Raw genomic sequence first — 19,610 nt, forward strand, 5'->3', positions numbered from 1 at the left:
GGAAGCATTCGAGGACGCCGCCCCGGCGCACTGACCGACCTGCGGTCATCAACACCATTTTCGGAGGGCCAAGCGGGGGTCAGTCCAGACAGAAAAGAAAGGAGTTAGCTCGTGCAGCCAGGCGCGAGGTGTGCATCATCAGGGAGTAGAGGTCGACCTGCCCAATCACCTTCGACAGTGCAGACTTAGAGGAGGTCCACCTGCCCCACAATGATGCACTTGTGATCGCTCCCTTGATTGATTATGTGGTGGTCAGGAGGGTGCTGGTAGACGGAGGCGCATCTGCTAACATCCTGTCCTTACCGACCTACCTCGCCCTGGGATGGACGAGGTCGCAATTGAAGAAAAGCCCGACACCGCTGGTTGGGTTCTCTGGAGAATCGGTCAACCCAGAAGGTTGCATCGACTTGCCGGTCACACTTGGACAGGACCAAACTCAGGTCACCCAAATGGCCGAGTTCGTGGTAATTGACGGTAGATTGGCCTATAACGCCATCTTTGGGAGACCCATCATCCACTCATTTTGGGCCACTCCCTCAACACTTCATCAAGTTTTGAAGTATTTCACCCCCAATGGCGTGGGCACGGTCCGAGGAGAACAGACCGCTTCGAGGGAGTGCTATGCCTCCGCGCTCAAAGGCTCATCGGTCTGCGCCATCGAAACTCTCGCTAGTGGGGATGGGACGCTCGAGTTCGAGGCCGACCCGCCGAGGAGGGAGTTTGCCGCACCCACTAAGGAGCTCGAGCTTGTTCCTCTGCTTAGTCCCGAGAAGCAAGTAAGCATAGGAACCAAGCTGGGGGCCACCGACAGAGAGGAGCTGATCCACTTCCTCAGATCCAACTCGGACGTCTTTGCGTGGTCTCAAAATATCTTCCATAAGCCAGAAGCTTCTGGACACCTGATGAAGTGGGCAATGGAGCTAAGTGAGTACGACATCCAGTTCGAACCCAGAGCTGCGTTGAAAGGGCAAGCAGTGGCAGACTTCATAGCCGAGTTCACACCACCTTCCGAGCCTGGCGAGTCCAACCTACCATGGACAATCTATGTCGACGGATCCTCCAATGAGAAGGGGTGCGGGGCCGGGGTCCTCTTGCTCGGACCAGGAGGCGAGCGATTTGAGTATGCCTTGAGGTTCGGCTTCCGGACTTCCAATAACGAGGCTGAGTATGAAGCATTTATTGCCGGTCTACGAATCGCCAGAGCATTGGGGGCCTCTTGTGTTAAAATTTTCAGCGACTCTCAGCTAGTTGTAAGCCAGATCATGGAAGAGTACCAAGCCAGGGACTCCCGAATGGAGAAGTATTTAGGCAAGGTCAGATCGTACCTCGTCCAATTTCGAACTTACGAAGTAAGCCGGGTTCCCCGAGCAGAAAATTCTAATGCCGACGCCTTGGCCAAGTTAACATCAGCGTACGAGACCGACCTGGCCAGGTCGGTCCCCGTCGAGATCTTAAATAATCCCTCGATCTCAGAGCCAGATCTGATGGAGATCGACGCTCCAGAGTCCTCATGGATGGACCCGATTGTGGACTTTATTAGGGGCAATTCACCACAAGACCACAAGGAGCGAGAAGGTTGGCAGGGCAAGCAGCTCGGTTCGTGGTCTGAGGTGGAGCGTTGTACCGACGCGGCTTTTCCCTGCCTCTATTGAAATGCCTAACCCCTGAAGAGGGCCTATACGTCCTCAGAGAAATCCACGAAGGGGTGTGCGGCAATCACTCAGGCGCCCGGTCGCTGTCAGCCAAAGTGATCCGACAAGGATACTATTGGCCGACCCTCAGCCAGGACGCTAAAAAGTTCGTTAGAACTTGCAACAATTGCCAACGCTACGGAAACATAATCCACCAACCTCCCGAGCTGCTCACACCCATCTCGGCCCCGTGGCCATTCGCGCAGTGGGGGGTAGATATCATTGGTCCTTTCCCTTTGGGCAAAGGCCAGACCAAGTTTGTTGTGGTTGCTGTGGACTACTTCACAAAGTGGGTCGAGGCCGAGGCACTCTCCCACATAACGGAATCCAGAGTCACGTCCTTTGTATGGACAAATATCGTATGTCGCTTTGGTATACCGAAGGCCATTGTGACAGATAATGGGAAGCAGTTTGACAACGCAAAGTTCAAAGACTTTTGCAGCAAGCTTGGCATAAGTCACCTTAGCTCGTCCCCCACACACCCGCAAGCAAACGGGCAGGTGGAGGCAGTCAACAAGATCATCAAGCGAGGCATCAAACTTAGACTGGACTCCAAGAAAGGCAGGTGGGCCGAGGAGCAACCAGAGGTTTTATGGTCGTACCGGACCACCCAAAGATAATCGACGGGTGAGACCCCGTTCTCCCTGGCCTTCGGCTCCGAAGCTGTAGTCCCGGTTGAGATCGGCATGCCATCTGACAGAGTAGAGCATTACGAGCCTACAGCAAATGAGGAAGAGCTGCTCCTCAACCTCGACTTGTTGGAAGAAAGAAGAGCAATGGCCCAGCTAAGCCTGGCGGAATATCCGGGCAGAATGGCCAGACACTACAATGCCCGCGTTCGACCTCGGACCTTCCAAGTCGGACATCTGGTCTTAAGGAAGGTCCAAACCCATGTGGGTGCCCTTGACCCGGCCTGGGAGGGGCCGTTTGTGGTCAAGGGAATAGTCCGACCTGGGACGTACATATTGGCCGATCTGAAAGGAGATGTCCTCGCGCACCCATGGAACGCGGAGCACCTGAAGCGTTATTATCCTTGAAATGCCAAAATGGTTTTCAATGGATCTGTAAAAACTGTTTCAATGGGATTGTGATCGGAATAAATGTGATGATTTAATTTCATGATTCCGAGTTCGACCAGAAATTAAATGGGGGCCACGGACTCCCACACGATCACATTCCAGCAGTCGGTTAAAATTCAATCCTCCAAAACCTAAGGGTACGAGGTGCGATGCCAAAACCACTGATGAACTTAAAATTCAAACCTTCAAGGTAAAGGGACGATGTGAAAAGTTCAAAATGATCAAGCCTCTGAACCTGAGGGTACGATGTACGATATGAAGAACAGCTACGGACTTAGGATTTTAGCCTTTTTAACGTTTTTAAGTTAAGGGTGCGATGTTAAAAAATCCAGAGTTGGTGCAATGCATTGAACACTAGACAGAGATTCAAATTCAAACTTTCAATTATTTTAATTGAAGACGCGACCTCAAAAGTAAGAGGTGCGAGGTGACATTGGCTACAGTTCAAAGAAAAAGCAAAGAAAGGAAAGATGTTGCCAACACCAAAGTAAAAACGAACAAAGCTTCTTCATTAAATGGAGAGCAGAGCCAAGGCTTATAGACCTTGTAGCTCTGCCCTGACATTTACAAACAAAAAAAGAGAACAGAAGAAAGACAGCGAAAAGCCTCTTGAAGGGTGGTCGCCTAAGAGCCTGCTTGAGGAGCGCCCTCCTGAGTGGTGCCGACCTGGTCCTCTTCGAGATCGGAGTAGTCAGAGTCCAGATCTCTGACATACTTATCCACCAACGCTTGGGGGCCAGGGGTGCCGCTCGGCCCAGACGCCCACTGCTCGGCGTACCTCTTCTTCAGACCACCGAGATCGATCTGAATGTCAGGCATGTCGGAAGCAATGCCCTTCATGAGAAACTTGAAGCCCGCGTCAGAGAAGTCTTTGGCAAATCCATCGAAGTCAAGATGTTGCCTGAACGATTCCTCCAATAGGGCTCCATTGCTGAGACGCTCCTTCGCCGTCTCCAGCTCGGCAGTCGCATGCTTCAGCTCCTCATCCTTCGCTTCAAGCGCCTGGAGCATGCCGTCCTTCTCCTTGAGGAGTTGGAACTTCTCCTTCTCCAAGCCCTTGGTGATAGCATGGGCAGCTCGGAGCTGGGCCTTGCGTCTGTCCTCTTCTTTCTTCAGCAGCTCGGCCTTGGCCTCCACCTTAGCCTTCAAAATTTCCACCTCAGAGTGAGCTTTTAGCAGCTCAACCTTCATGGTGGAAGAAGCAGCCTCCAAGGCAGCAGAGAACTCCTCTTTCTCCCTCGCTACAAGAGCTTCCCTCTCATCCAGCTCGGCCTTCACGGCCAGAGCCGATTGAATGGAAGCAACAAACGCCTGAGAAAAGGTACAAAGAAGAAAGTTAGACCGAGCTACCTGTTAGGTAAATTGAGCAAAAATGGAGACACCAATCTTACCTCAGCGGCGTAGTCAATGGTCCTCTGCAGAACGGACCCTGGGTCACTTACAAATTTGAACGCCCTCCTTAGGCAGCGATCCAAACTTGCAGCCGAGATGCGGGACACCTGGTCCCTCACCCCAGAACTTGACGGCTCAACTCTGAACCGTGCTGTCACGTCGGACGTCCCGCCCATCCTGGCCTCAGGATCGTCCACCCGATCTGCGAAGCTCGCAAGCAAGACCCCACGAGCTCCGACCTCCAAGGGGGAGGTGGTCTTCTTCTTCTTCCTCCTTCGCTTCAGAGGGACTTCCTCCCTCACCTCCTCGTCCAAGGGCGAGACGTCCACCGCCTCGGTCTGATCCCTAGGGCGCTTCTCCCTCGAAGGACCCCAGAAGACTCCAGCTCGATCACTGGGGCTGGATCTTCCGAGGCTGGCCCTACCACAGCAGGAGTGGCAGGTTTCGAACTCTGGACGGCCTCAAGAGCATGGGCTCGACCCTTGGACTTGCGTTTCACGTTGCTTGCAAATCCACAAACCATGGCTGCAAAACAAAAACAGGAGTCAACACAAAGTTAGAGGAAAAAGGGGGGGAGCAAGCTCGGCATACCAAGTTCGGAGTTCGGCCTTGAGGATTCAATGGGATGAACTGCAGGGTTGTAATTTAGCAGCCCGGACTCAACAGCAGCTTGTCGGTCACCAAGGTTCCAACCTTCCTACCCCTCGGAAAATGCTCCTTGTAATATTTCAGCGTGTCGAAGGAGGCTTGCGTAAGCTCGGGGACTGGTCGGATTGAAACTGCACGAAGACAAAATCCGAGTTAGACCTGAATGACAGGAAAGAAAATCACAAAAAGTAAGAACTACTCCGTACCTAGGTTCCCAAACCTAGTGGGAACGTCAAAGAAGGAACGACCTAACTCGTCCTTTGCAAGCCATTCCCCAGAAGCGTAGAACCACTTCCTCACCCATCCTTTGATGGAGGTCGGCCCCTTAACTATACCACCTACGCCTTTCCTTGCGCACATATAGAACCAACCGGGCTTCTTAGCTATCCTTTTCGCTTCGAAGCACGCGAGGAGCTGGTCTACATCCAACAGCTCGGCCTCTTCACTATCCCGAGCTCATAGCCAAAAAAGGATAACCAAAGCGAAAATGACACCCCACCCATTGGGGGCCACTTGAGCCGGAGCCAACCCAGTTCAGAAAAGAAATTCTTGGACAAAAGGGTTAAGGGGAAGCCTGAGGCCGTACTCAAACATTTTGAAGTAGAGATTGACCCATCCCTCTAGAGGATTGTCAGCTCTCTCCCCCTCCTCCGGAATCCTAAGGAGGATGTTCTCAGGGATAGCGAACCCCCTACGAAGGGATCCGAGGTAGTGCTCAGGTATCCTAGAAGGGTATTCCAAACCCTGACCCGAGGTGGAGACATCACTATCCTCCCCGTCATCGGAGAACCTAAAGTTTTCTGTCTCCTCGAGCTCGGACTCTAACCTACGAGCTAAATCCTCATCGGATCCTAAGTCGCTGCTAAAAGAGGACGACATGGCAACTACGTTCGAGAGAGAAAGTGAGGGAAGAGACCGACCTACCAAAGGTTCGAGCTGCCTTTAGATCGAACTCCAAGAATTTAGGAAACGTGAGGTATGACCTGAAGGATTGGGGGTATTTATAGCTCGTCGGAAAAATTTCCCCACCGTATATGTGTAATCAACGAGCGGCTAGGATCCTCCCGAAGATCCGAAGCATCAGAATATTTGAATATTTCGACGATAAATCCACCGCAACGGTTACGTTTTCCCACGAATGGGAAGTCGCCACGTGTCCGAAGCGAATCGAATGAACTTCTCTGCCAGGTCGAGATCGGACTAGACAGAGAGGGGGCCAATGTTTGGGGGAAAGAATACCCTGGACACGTGGAGGACAGCCATTGGTGCTCCAAGGTGACCCATGAGTCATGCCCCAGCTCGGACCGCCGAGATTGCCACACTAGCGTTGATAAATGCTAAGTATGAGGGTCGAGGTGAACCTGGCCGAGGTCCGATCTACCGGGAAGCTCGGTGGGGGCCGATGTGAGCATCTCTCAGCGGCATGATTATCGGGTGTAACCGTCGGTCCCGAGATTACTGGGTGTAACCGTCGCGAGATTACCGGGACTACCACCCATAAGTAGAGGACCTCACTCCACGATCAGGTACGATGATTTCTGACCTCGAACTAAACTGGGAATCCGACCTATACTGACTTGATCGTCGAAGTGCTCACCTTTTTGTGCAGGTCCGCCCAAGTATTCAGATCGGTCCGGAGGCCGAGTTCGAGCTACAATCAGAAATACACTATTGTGCATATCGTTGCATAAACAGGTATATATGGAGATACTTTTATGTAGATATATATTATATATCCTAATCTGTATCACTATATTATATAAACTCAAATATACACTGTTATAAACGATAATAGCAGATACATTGAGATACCAGAAGCCAGAGAGCAACATATTTTGTCAAAAAATGAAACCTAATTTGATCATGTGACGGAGGAAGAAGATGAAATTAGAACTTATAGTGTAATGGGTCGACGTAGCCGCCAGAGACGAAGGAAGCGTGACGATGTTGCCCTCTGAAATGCGACGGAGCCCGTCAGAGATATTTTCTGCAGAGAACGGAGAAGCACCCGCCGGAGATATCTCTTCAGAAATGCGACCGGAAGCTTGATGATGGAGAAAAGGTTTTGTCGCAGCGGTGAAGAAGGAGAAAACAACGGAGATGAAGAGGTTACGAAATCTTGGGTTTCTAAAAATCCCAATTTTTGAATTTTGAATTTGCTTGATTTTAGGGATTTCATATATCTTAATAAATATTTACCAATTTCATATTTTATTAATGATTTAATATTGAGATGGATATATTAGTAATTTCTATTATGGGTACCATCTATTTTGGGAATTATGTTAGACAAAAGTGTAAATTCTAGTACTTTCAATCCTTTTATGTAATTAGGTCTCCTAAATAGACCATCTATGTACTAATCCCAAATTTCTAACTTTTCAAGGTACCTTTCTTTCTCCTATATTTTAGCACATTTAAGGGTCCATTTGTAACGTTCCCGTTTTTTGTCGTTTCCAATTTTCTTAAAAAATCTAAGTATTTTACAATTAACTTTGTTTCTTGTTTCTTCTATTTTTTGGAATATTTTTATAATTGTATAGAAATTTTGGGAACAATAAAAACAAGTTTCTCTTTTCTTGTTCCCATTTCCAATTTATTTTAAAACACAATTAAAAATATTGTTTTATCATACTTGAATTCTTGGAGGTTGAAACCATGTAACACATTTTTCTTTATTAAAAATAAAGAAACAGAAACAAGAAATAGGAATATTACCAAACGAACTCTAAAATCCACAATTGGATTAAATATCTTAAATCCAATGTCGCGTACTCTACGAGCTAACCTTAAAACACCTTTAAATCTTCATTGGCAAGTCTCTCTCCAAAGCACAAAGTTCTCTTTTAAATTAGTTGAGAGATTTTATTATTTTCTTGTGCTAAACTTGATTTTTAAACTTGATTTTATCAATTTATTTAAGATTTTGTATTGAGGTCCAGTGCACCCTAGGATTGGGTGATTAGTTTAATCTAGAACTAGAAAAAACAAAAAGATTTGCGTTGGTTTGATGCTTAACCGGTCACAATGTGGTTTGATCTTGAATTAGGTGAAAAAGGTCAGTAAAGGTTGAATCCTAAACCTGTAAAATGATCGATAAGGGGTTTACTCTTGAACTTGCAAAAGAATGGTTGAACAGCTGCTTAATTAAATTTTGTTGGTTAAATTACTTGTTCTTTAATTAAGTTGGGTAAAACTAGCATGGGTCTCTTGTTGACTTTAGGATGCTAATTCGGTTGGCTTGAATTGAATTAATCTTTGATTAAGTTGTGAAAAAAATGTTTAATTTTAGTAAGCAATTTTATTCATCCATTTTACAGATGTCATACGATTCTATTTGATCTAATGGCAACTTCAAATATGGAACTCAAGGGGATGATACTCTAAATCTTAGAATTCTAATGAAATATACGCGATCAACCAATATTTATCAAATTTTTAAGATGGTAAGATAAAATGGTTCGGTATAGTTATTTTAATTTCTCCGATAGAGAGGTCCATAAATTTGGATCATAGACATACAGGGGAATTGTGTCAGTTTGCAAATTTTTTTAGCTTGAGTTAAAAATGTGCTATTATTTTAGGTCAGATTGTTATTCGTGCAACTACCGTAAAATTTAATATGTACAATTTAAAATGTCAGAACTTTTAATTTTGAAATATAACATAGATTTGACTTTTCTTAGTGTGTTTTATATTAGAGTTTGAATTTGCAATTTTTTTCTGTTTTTTTTTTTTTTGAAATTTTAGACTTTCTTCTATATTTAATAAAGCGTAGTTATTTAGATACGTCTAATAAAATTCAAAGGGTTTATTTTCTACAAAATTATGTTTATAACTTGGAATTAAAATGGTAAAAAATATGTAATTTTAGCTTTGATTGATTTTGGTTCTTCTACTAATTTTAGTTCATTTTAGTCCCTATATCTTAAAATTGTTCGTTTTAATCCTTCTACTTTTAAAAAGTAACAATTTTGGTTCTTTCATTTTATTTTTAATCTCATTTTTTCTATCACAATTTCAACATGACGCTACACTCAATATATTTCTTGAAATTTAACAATAACTTTATATAAAAGAGTTTCTGCTATGTGTAGAGGTGTTGAAATTTTTAAAATATGGATCAAAATAGTCACTTCCTAAAAGCATAGAGACCAAAACGAACATTTTGGAAAATTCATGGACTAAAATGAACCGATCATAATGAACATTCTGAAAGTCAGAAACTAAAATGAAACAAACTAAAAGTACAAAGAACACGAATCTAGTTAACCAAAATTAAATTATAAATTTAGTTCATCTATACTTGCAGCCTCGTACGCTAAAGATTAATTTTATTATACTTCTATTTATCGCTGTTATTAGAAACAATAAAATATTAATGGAATGATAATGTGATATGCTATTTAGATAAATCTTGAAGAGTTAGTTTCAATTAAACAAATTAATGAGCATATCATATTATCATTTTTGATAAAATATAAAATTGAAACTTTCAAAATTATAAAACTAAATAATCATAATATACAAATACATATATAGTATAAATCATAATTTAACCAAAGGGGAAACAATCTTATTCACTAAAGCTTGGAATTAGAATCAAATTTGATTTGTAGGACCCAACAAATAGAATAAGGAAAATAATTATTAAGTAATGAAATATATATTATAGGGAGAATTGAGAAAGAATTTTTTTTAATCTTCCAAAAGGAACAAATCATTTCTTACTCTAAAATAAAAAATAAAAAAAACAAATAAGAGCATAAGAGAACATAATATCGTTTTTTTAGTACAATATGTAGAAGTGGGGATCCAACTCACAATTTTCTAGTTCGAGATATATACCAATAGCTGAATTATGATAATTACTAATATTCAACCCATTATGATTCTTGATAAGTAAATGGTGCCAAAATTCAATTGAATCTAGTTATTCAAAATGTCTATTTTACACTCTAAAATAATTTATAAATCTAAAAAATGTTACTAATTCTTTATTACTCGGTCAAAAAATGTGTAGGCAGACAATTTAAATATATAAAAGAACAATAACAACAAAAACTTTGGTTTTAAGGAAATGATTCTTATACAATATTTATAGAACATAACCTAACATTAGAAAAAAAATAGGATAATAAAATAAAAACCCACAAATTCTAAAGAAATGATTGGGATGACTATATATATTTTTAAGCCCAACAATTTAGGAAGGTAAGGAATTGAACCTCAAAAGTTCGAAAGAAGAAATACGTGTCAATTATCACTAAGTTAATACTAAACTTAGCGGATCGAGATTATATTTAAAAATGAAAACATAGTTTTATATTTTAAAAGAAGAAATACGTGTCAATTATCACTAAGGTAATACTGAACTTAGCGGATCGAGATTATATTTAAAAATGAAAACATAGTTTTACATTTTAATTTATTCATGTGAGGAGAGGGTTTCATTTATGAAGTCAACAAATCCAAAGTCAAACAAACAATACTTTTGTCACCCAACTGACACCAAAAAAAAAAATAATAATTAAAAAATTTAATTATAAATTATAAATATTGTTATTTATTTAATTCCCCCAACCATATTCCTCAACTCTCCACCAATTATTAGAAACCTAAATTCAGGAGAGATTCCCCCCTTTACCCTTTTTCCCTCTCCCCTCGATTCCGATCCCGATTCCGATCTCCCTCTCCGCCGCAAATCGGAGCTGCTCCGCCCGCCGGATTCCCCCCACCACCATGGACCCGCTGGGCCCGGGCTTTCCCGGCGCCAATCCGTCGCGGAAGAAGGAGATCCAGCTGCAGGGTCCACGGCCGCCGCAGCTCCGGGTCAGCCACGAATCCCGCAAAATCAAGAAGCCGCCGCCGCACCCCCAGGCCGGCCGCCCCCCTCTGCCCCCGCCGGCGCCGGCCCAGTACCCCCAGCCGTTGATCATCTACGACATCTCCCCCAAAGTCATCCACGTGGCGGAGAACAATTTCATGTCGGTGGTACAGCGCCTGACGGGGTTGTCCTCGTCGTTGGCCGCCGCAGACTCGTCCGCCGCCGGGGACCTCTCGCCGGCGGCCAGGCTGGCGACAATCGAGAAGGCGAGCCCCCGGCCGGAGCGGGAAAGGGAAAGGGAAATCGACGTCAGCGATATGATGATGGAGATGGCGGACGTTTCGGTGGAATTGGGGCAGGTGCCAGGAATTCTATCTCCGGCGCCGGCGAGTTTGGCGCCGATTCCGTCGGGATTCTTCTCGCCGGCGGCGTTTGAGCTGAGCCCGCATTGGCCGGCTTCCAGTTTCTTGGCCAGCCCTTCGGCTCTCCTCTCAGCGCCTTTGGTTTCCCCAATTTCTCCCCCAAATTTCTACAACAATCTCTTTGACTTGCTCAGCTAAGTTCTCTCTCTCCTTTCTCTCTCTATAAAAATCAAAGAGAGAACATTTGGGTTTTTTTTTTTCTTTTTGTAAAGTAGGTAATTTGTAGAACATTTCCTTCTTAGCAATTCATTAATTACCCACAAAAATGTAGTTTTTTCTTCTTGATGCTATAAATAAATACCATTTTTCTTTTTATAAATTTTTTTTGGATATCGACGAAATCTTAAATTTATTTTTTTAAAAAAATAATTAATTGATTTGTGTTCAACCATTTTCCTTCGCATGAATTACAAATTTATAAATGTGTCATTGTTTTCTTGTCATATATCTAATGTATGATGTAATAAAGTTCTTAAAAATTTATAAGTTCTGTGGGTTGTTATTGTGGGTGGGATTGTAACTTTTGTGTCAATTTCTTGTTGTTTTGTGGTAGAATTATTTGAATTTGAATTTATTTTATTTTTTTCGTATTTTTGATGAAATTAATTAATTAGTACTAAAAAAAATATATAATTAATTAGGCGATGGGATCGAAGGTTGACCGGTTGTAATTGCAACCATACGAATTAGTATTTGTTTTTTTGGGTCTAAAATCTAAGGTCTTTTCTATGTGTAGAATTGTTGACTTTTCCACATATATTAGCATATCATAATCATTTAATTCGTTTTTATTTCCAAAATATAGCCAAATAAATATGCTCACGTAACATCCTCCTCTATGAAATCTTATCAAATTTCCATGTTTTTACGTGTTCAATAGCTTTGTTCGTTTTTTTAAAAATAAATTACCTTTAGAAAAGTTTGGAGAAATTAGAATTGACCAACGTTAAATTAGTGATTTGATTTTAAGATGTGGGCATAGTTTTAATATGATTTTTAAAGTTTTTAGATTTTTATGACTCAAGGATTGTTTTGATTCTTTAATTTTTATAATTTAGTCTATCTCATAAATCTTTAAACTATTTTTTTACCACCAAAAAATTCATCACTTTTTTCCTCTTTTTGCTCAAATCTTAATTCTGATAGTTTTTTTACGACTGATTTTGTATGACAATTTAAATTGAAAACAAGAATTCATTTTCATATTTAAAAATTATAAACGACTCGTTTGGTAACGCTCCTCTTTCTTGTTTCCGTTTCTTAAATTTTAATGAAGAAAAATGAATTGCATTGCTTCAACATCCATGAATTCAAGTATGATAAAGCAATCTTTTTTGTTATGTTTTGACACAAAGTGGAAATCGAAATAACAAATAAGAAACTTGTTTTGATTGTTTCCAAAATTTTTATACAATAGTGAGAATGTTCCCAAATAAGGAGAAATAAAAAACAAAGTTAGTTGCAAAATACTTAGATTTATGATGAAAATTAGAAACAAGAAACCAGAAATGGAAACGTTACCAAACGAGTCCAAAATATCTATTATAGCAAGGACTTACAAGAACAATTGAAATTGTTTAGTTTTGGCCCACTTATATCAACTGAGTCCAAAAATTTTAGAAGTAAAGGAAACAATTTATTGATTTGACCGTAACAAAAACATTTCTTAAAAAAAAAACATAGTTTTGAGTCTTTTGACCAAGTGAACACCTTATGTTTTAAATTAACTATGTTGTTTTATTTAAGACCCTTCCAATTATACCCTCCCAATAAAAATCCTGATGGGGAAGTGAATGGGGGTTTTATTGGAAACTAGAAAGTGGATTTTAATCCGAACCTAAGTGTGGGCCCACAGTTAAGACAATTGGCAAGAGAGACAGATGGATGGAAGAAAAGCTGAACGGGTCAAACTATGTGTACAGTTGGAATTGACTATAAATTTTTTTAATTATTTTTTAGTAGAACAAATGGGTATAGTTGAGTTTGAGACTTCGACTCCAAGAGAAAAAATAGGTCCCCAATTATTACCGGTGGGCGAATTGACCATAACTAGTAAGGTAACATATATTAATTTTGTTAGGGTACAAAAATCAAAGTTTAAAGACTATTTTGATTCGAGTAGTTTCGATTTTGGTTTATTTTAGTTGGTAGACTTTCACAATGTATATCTTAGTCGATGTACTTTCATCATTTTTTCAGTTTAGTCCTTATACTTTTCGATTGTTAGTTTTGGTCGATGTAATCCTTTGAAATGATTATTTTGGTCATTTTTTTTATTTTATCTAATTTATTTTGATGAAAATTTTAGTATGACGTTTCACTTACTAAATTCCTTGAAATGTAACCATAAATTTGTATAGAATTTTCATTGTGTATTTAAATTTATGTTAAAATTATGCCAATAGGAATCAAAATGATCGTGTTTTTTAAGTATGGATACCAAAATAAACATTTTCATAGTATAGAGACTAAAATAAACAAAAATTAAAGGTGCAAATACCAAAACAAACATCGTCAAAGTACATGAAACAAAATAATATTCAAACAAAAAAATAAATTACATTTAAATATGATTTTGATTTTAGATGCAAGTTAAATTATAAATTTAGATGTAAATACTTTGACCATTATATCTATTCAAATCTTTAGTTTTAAGATACGGTTACATTTTAAACTTTAGATTATACTTTCATTTAGTCTGATTTGTAAGGTTCCATTTGATAATATATTATTCGTTCTTTTCTGTTTCTAAAAAATAAGTTAACACACACCATTTCTACCCATGTTTTTGTTTTTTTTGTTATTTCCTTTTGAAGATCATTTTCAAATCTAAGCAAAAAAAAATTTGTAAAATTTAAAAAAATTAGTTTTTAAAAACATATATATTTTTATTTGGTTAATAATTTAGATGTGTTTTTAAGTTTTATGTTTTTAGAAATTACCCTTCCACCCATGAGTTTGTTTTTTTGGCTATTTACTTTTGAGGAACATTTTCAAATCTAATCATAATTTGCCAAACTTAAAAAAGTAGCTTTTAAAAAAAAAAAAAATATATATATATATATATATATATATATATATATATATATTTTGAAATTTGGTTAATAACACAAATGTATTTCAAGAAATGTAAAAAAACACACTAAAGCAAGTATAATTTTTAAAAACATAAAATTAGAACCGAAATTGTTATCACAGAAGTCTAAGTCACTAACACTAAAAGAACTATTATACTCTATGCAACATATTTGTCATGTTAAAATAGCCAAGTCAATATTATCTAATAGGCATATTAGGTTAAACAAATTTAGCACAATAAAATAAGGGGAAAAAAACCGAGTAAACCGACAAACCAAACTGAACCAATCCAAACCGAAAAATATTTGGACATCTCCATCACTTCCTTGCTATCATGCTCTCCCTCTCTCTCACCGTACTTCCTTAGAACATGAAAAAGTCTATAGTTTTTCCTTTCAAGACTCCATACTCTCTTAGAACACCTTCTCTTTGGAAACCAACCTTTCTCCTACACTCTTTTGAGATGAAAATTACGTTCTCTATCATTTCGGACTTGTCGCCATTGATGTTAGAATTTTGGTGAACTGGTTACGAAACCGTTTGGCTATATGAACCCTTTGAACACAAACACCCAAAACTCACGACGTACTAGATGCAAAAACTCCAACGAAAGTCGAGAAATGAGTCACGATCATAGAAAGAAAATTTTTATTCTTCCAAGAGGAACAAATCATTTCTCACTTTAAAAAAACAATATACAGTAAATATTACAACTGGTTCTTCATTTTATTATTACTTCAATAAATAAGAGCATATGAGAGAACCTTTCAAAAAAAAAAAAAAAAAAGCAGAGAATATGAGATAAGTGTTGAAAAAAATGAAGCTAAAACAACTTTTGTGGCTGCGTCGGCCATGGGGTAGAGAGAGTAGCGTCGTGGGGGCTATCGCAATCCACGAAAAAAAGATAGAGCGCGTCACATTGACATTACAAAGTTTGCAACAATAATAAGATTTTTATAAAAAAACACAGTTCTTTCGTTTCGGCTGACACGTCCCATTTTATACAGAGAAGGTTCCCTTTTTTTTAGAGTAGTTTGTTAGGGAGGAGAACCATTATCCAATCGCATTGAAGAGTTTCACGTAAGCTTGTAGAGCAGTTGTAAACTCTTAGAAGATTCTAGCTAACATTTTAGTAAAACCTACCATAATGATATCATAGAATTGGACGTAGTCCATATTAGGTAACACAACATAAATCTTGTGTTCTCTCTTTTCTTAATCTCTACATCTCGTTATGGTTGTTTAAGATTTAGGTTGATTTATCGCTTAATTCCAAATTAATTTTATCCACTATGTTAGAACAAGATTATGATTTGAGATTAGTTAATATATATTGTTTGCGTATGTGATTGAGATAATATACACATGACTTTTAATTCCTCAACAAGTGGTATTAGAGCCATTTAATTGAAGAACAGGACGAAGAGAGGACAAATTGGTCATTTTTAATCTTTGGACTATAGAAGATTATCTATAGTCCAAAGATTTGGATTTGATTTTAGAGAGGGACAAACCTCATATATAAGCTGAAAGAAAATGGAAGAAGTTGGACAGAAAAGTATTGAGTACAATTCATATAATATTGACAAAGAATGTGCAAAGTAGAGTGGCGAAGGAGACGACTACAATGGGGTTAATGAGTGGCCAACATGTACGAAATTTTTTTGATAAATAATAAGTTGCACCTTGCAACTAGATTCTTTAATTTGAAAATGATTCAATGTACCTAGGTTACTTTTGCGATTCCCACAATCAATGTGAATGCAAGTGTAAGTGTACACTATTCTCACCAATTGTAGTATAAACAAGGTTAAAATCTACAGGGATTGTGTATAAAACTCTAAGTAATGTGCTTAAGGATACCAAAAATACAAATAAAAGATAATCGATGGTTGTACATTTAAAACTAAATGAAATCATAAAAAAAAAAAAACACAAAGAGAAACTTGAAGGGAGAAAATACTGTCAATAATAAATGCTGGGGCAAAAAATGCTTTAGCACAACAAACAAAAAGGGGAAACAAATAATTAATGAGACTAAATGAGGGCGATTACTATATGCTTTCACTCGCTCACAGGGGACGCTCTAGCATGTAAACACAATTGCTGCTCAAACCGAATTGGTTCTCTTCCAAGACTCCTAGAAATGATTATCTACAACTTATGTTGCTAAACACTCAACATAAAGAACAATTTATAAACATGGTTAGGCATACCTTATCATTAAGCATTGACAAATCTACTAAAAAAAAAGTAATCTAACCACAAATAGAGCCAAACACGCTTCTTATATACCCTTCTGAGTCATACAAGATGCAAGCAAACTGAAAATGGTGGCCAACAAAATCACTAAGATGAAAATATTCAGACAAATCTATTTAACAGCAGTAACAACGAGCTAGAAGCCCTCTATTTACGAGTTACAGTAAGAGAACAACCCCCCCCCCCCCCCCCCCCCCCCGAAAATGGGGTTAGTTCATGGGGCATGGGGAAGATACAATGGGTAAAGAGGAGAAGCAACCTATTTCGTGAAAAAGTGTTGAAAAATATTCTGAAATCTTTAGTTCAATGAAGAACTAGCAGCTCCAGATTCCTTCCGTCAGCTTCTTCTCGAAAATGGGGACAACTTTCCTTGTCTTCAGCACCGATTAGGAACAATTTCCTCTCTTGAAATCTGTCTTGTCGACTGGAGCAGGTGAAGCTTTTATATCAGACCTCAAATTTAGAGCAATGCACAGTTATTATATAGATGTGGTAAAAATTCAAGTGTAGGAAAGTTACTGTACTGCCCAATAAACTTGCGGTCGCATAAGAGCACTCTAGCATGACATACTCTGGCACAACAAAGCTCTAGCAACTTCGCCTCTAATTTAGCTGCACTTAAGCAACTTCTCAAGATTAAACACAATTAAACTAAAAACAGGGGAAATAAGCATGAGCTTGCATCAATTCATCAACACAAGGATTTAGAACATGATAATTAACTTTTTGACTCAATTCCTCACTTTGGCATGCTATTTACACAGAGATCCTCACACTAAAGCACATATTAACCCAACTATTTAGTAAAATAACTCTCTTTTAGAAAGTTATCATTTACTACCCACTTAAATGAGTTTGAAATGTTGAGCAACAAACTTACAGGGGATGAGTTAGAATTCAGAGATGAAGTTAATGCTATTTTGTTGTTAAGAACTTTGCCTGATAGTTGTGAGCCAATGAAGGTTTCTATTTCAAATTCTTGTGGAAAAGAGAAATTGAAATTGAAATTTGAAGACATTAGAGATGCAACTCTTGCAAAAGAGATTTGCAAAAAAAAAAAAAAAGACCTCGATATCGGTTCTACTTTTGGTTCACCATTGAATATGGACAAGAGAATAAATAATAATAGAAGTTGTGAAAATCATGGCAAATCCAAAAAAAAAAAAAAAGAGCAAACAAAAGTACATCCAAAAACAGCATATTAGAGTATTGGGATTGTGGTAAGACTAGACACCTAAAGAGTAACCGCAAGGCCCTAAAGGAATCTAAAGAGGAATAAAGTCGGTGCATATGTTGTTGTTAAGCAAATACATGATACTCTGGCTCTTGCAGTTGAGAGCGCACATGACACATGCATGAATGATAGCTTCAGGTGCGTCTTTTAATACTATAAGGCAACATGATATTCTTAAAAAAATATATTGTATGAAATTATGGAAAGGTCTATCTTGTCAATGGAGAGCCATTGGACATCGTTGGTATCATTGACGTGGGTTTAAAAATGGCATTCTTTTGGAAAGCAAAGACCCAATTCATCCAAAGATGTATTTTAGTATAGAACATAGGCATTCTAAGCCGAGATTCCAATGACTATCTCGAGTTGAGTTCAAGCTTTGAATGTCTCCCATCAAACATAGAAAATGATGGGATTTGGTACCCTGGTGGATAAGGAACGATTTCATGATATGGAAGATGCCACTTAGTCTGTCGTTTCCCAATCCTCGTCTTCCCCACATAAAGCCAACTAGTTTGACTGGTCATGTCATATGCACAAGCAGCTGTAGTGAGGACAAACTGCCTTCTAAACACTGGTGAATCCAAGAGCTTGCTAAGATAGAATCATGATGCAGAAACAAAGGCCCAATGGAATAAATACTATTCTAGGGATGCCCAGTAGAATAATGTGTGATCGAGAGAATGAACAAGAAACTAGCGGGCCAAAAGTATGAGAACGATTTCATGTGGGATTGTATAAGATGTTATGGCAAAGGCAATCAGCACTATGCGACCTATTAGATTAATACGATCCCGACCACATTACTAGACTTCAAGTTCCTGAAGAAGTCTGCAACAGTAAACAGGTAATTTTTTCCTATGTAAAGGTTTTTTTGCTATGTATCTTACCTTACATTGATGTTGCAACATTAGTAAAAATGAGTGCGAAATCCAATAAGTGTTATTTTATTGGATATGAAAGAGTTGAGATTGGTTACAGGTTATGGGATGACTAGAACAAGAAAATAATCAGGAGTAAGAATATGATATTTAGTAAGGAAGTTCAATACAAGGATAGAGCAGATGTTGAATTAGGAAAATTAGAGTTAGATAGAAGCAAATAAAGAAAATTTGGTATATAAGTCATATTGAAGTCGAGAATGAGACAATGTGTATTCAAGATAAGAATAAAACTACTACTAGGAACCGATTGTGTAATATAAGGAAAAAGTTGTACAACTTGATGAAGTTCAGAAACCATAACCTAAAACAGTTAGAAGATCTAATAGAACTACCAGACCACCAAATAAGTATTTCCTTACTTTGAATTATACATTATCGACTGACAGAGGAGAACCTAAATGTTATGAAGAGGTGGTTGAACTAGAAGATTCCGTCAATTGAAAGTTGGACATGAAAGACGAGATTGATTATATTATGATGAATAAGATATGGCAACTTGTTGAGTTACTACGAGGTAAGAAAGCTTTCCATAATAAATGAGTGTAAAAAATCAAACTGGAGTGAGCTTGAATATGGTAGTAAAAATTACAAAGCAAAGCTTGTAGTCAAAAGCTTTCAATAAAAGGAAGATATTGACTTTAATGAGATTTTTTTTTCCTCTTATGGTTAAACTAACCACCATAGATGTTGAGAAGATTTAAAAAACATGAAGAGTATGTTTAAGGTATTGATAGTAGGGCCAAACAAAAAGAAATGTGTGCAAGGTAGGTATTGACTTTAATGAGATCTTTTTTTTCTCTACTATTATTTAATTGTTACATGTTGATGACTTGTTAATAGCAGGGCCAAACAAAAAGATAAATCTAAAGATAAATATTGAATTATCTGAAGAATTTGATAGGAAAGATTTGGCGGCTGCCAAAAAATCATAGAGATGAGGATCAAAAGGAAAGGTGGTATGTTGGCATTGTCATAGGAAGAGTATGTGAAGAAGGTATTTGTTGGGTTTTATGCCCTAATCTGAAGGTTTGTA

At 38.7% G+C, this 19,610-nt stretch overlaps 1 protein-coding gene across 1 annotated transcript; it reads left to right on the forward strand.

Annotated features, from left to right (window-relative positions):
* The first annotated feature begins 10,385 nt into the window (after positions 1 to 10,385).
* On the forward strand, positions 10,386 to 13,046 carry LOC111013457 (protein MKS1-like). The gene has a single exon (XM_022287908.2). It carries the CDS (start codon positions 10,553 to 10,555, stop codon positions 11,195 to 11,197), a length of 645 nt encoding a protein of 214 aa, XP_022143600.1. The 5' UTR covers positions 10,386 to 10,552; the 3' UTR covers positions 11,198 to 13,046.
* The last annotated feature ends 6,564 nt before the right edge of the window (positions 13,047 to 19,610 follow it).

Source organism: Momordica charantia (assembly GCF_013281855.1).
Source record: "Momordica charantia cultivar OHB3-1 chromosome 2 unlocalized genomic scaffold, Mcharantia_2.0 BLBB01000002.1, whole genome shotgun sequence".
NCBI lineage: Eukaryota > Viridiplantae > Streptophyta > Magnoliopsida > Cucurbitales > Cucurbitaceae > Momordica > Momordica charantia.

Bases quoted from the DNA above. Each gene is read 5' to 3' on its own strand.
- LOC111013457 (XM_022287908.2), top strand. From the start codon at position 10,553: ATGGACCCGCTGGGCCCGGGCTTTCCCGGCGCCAATCCGTCGCGGAAG.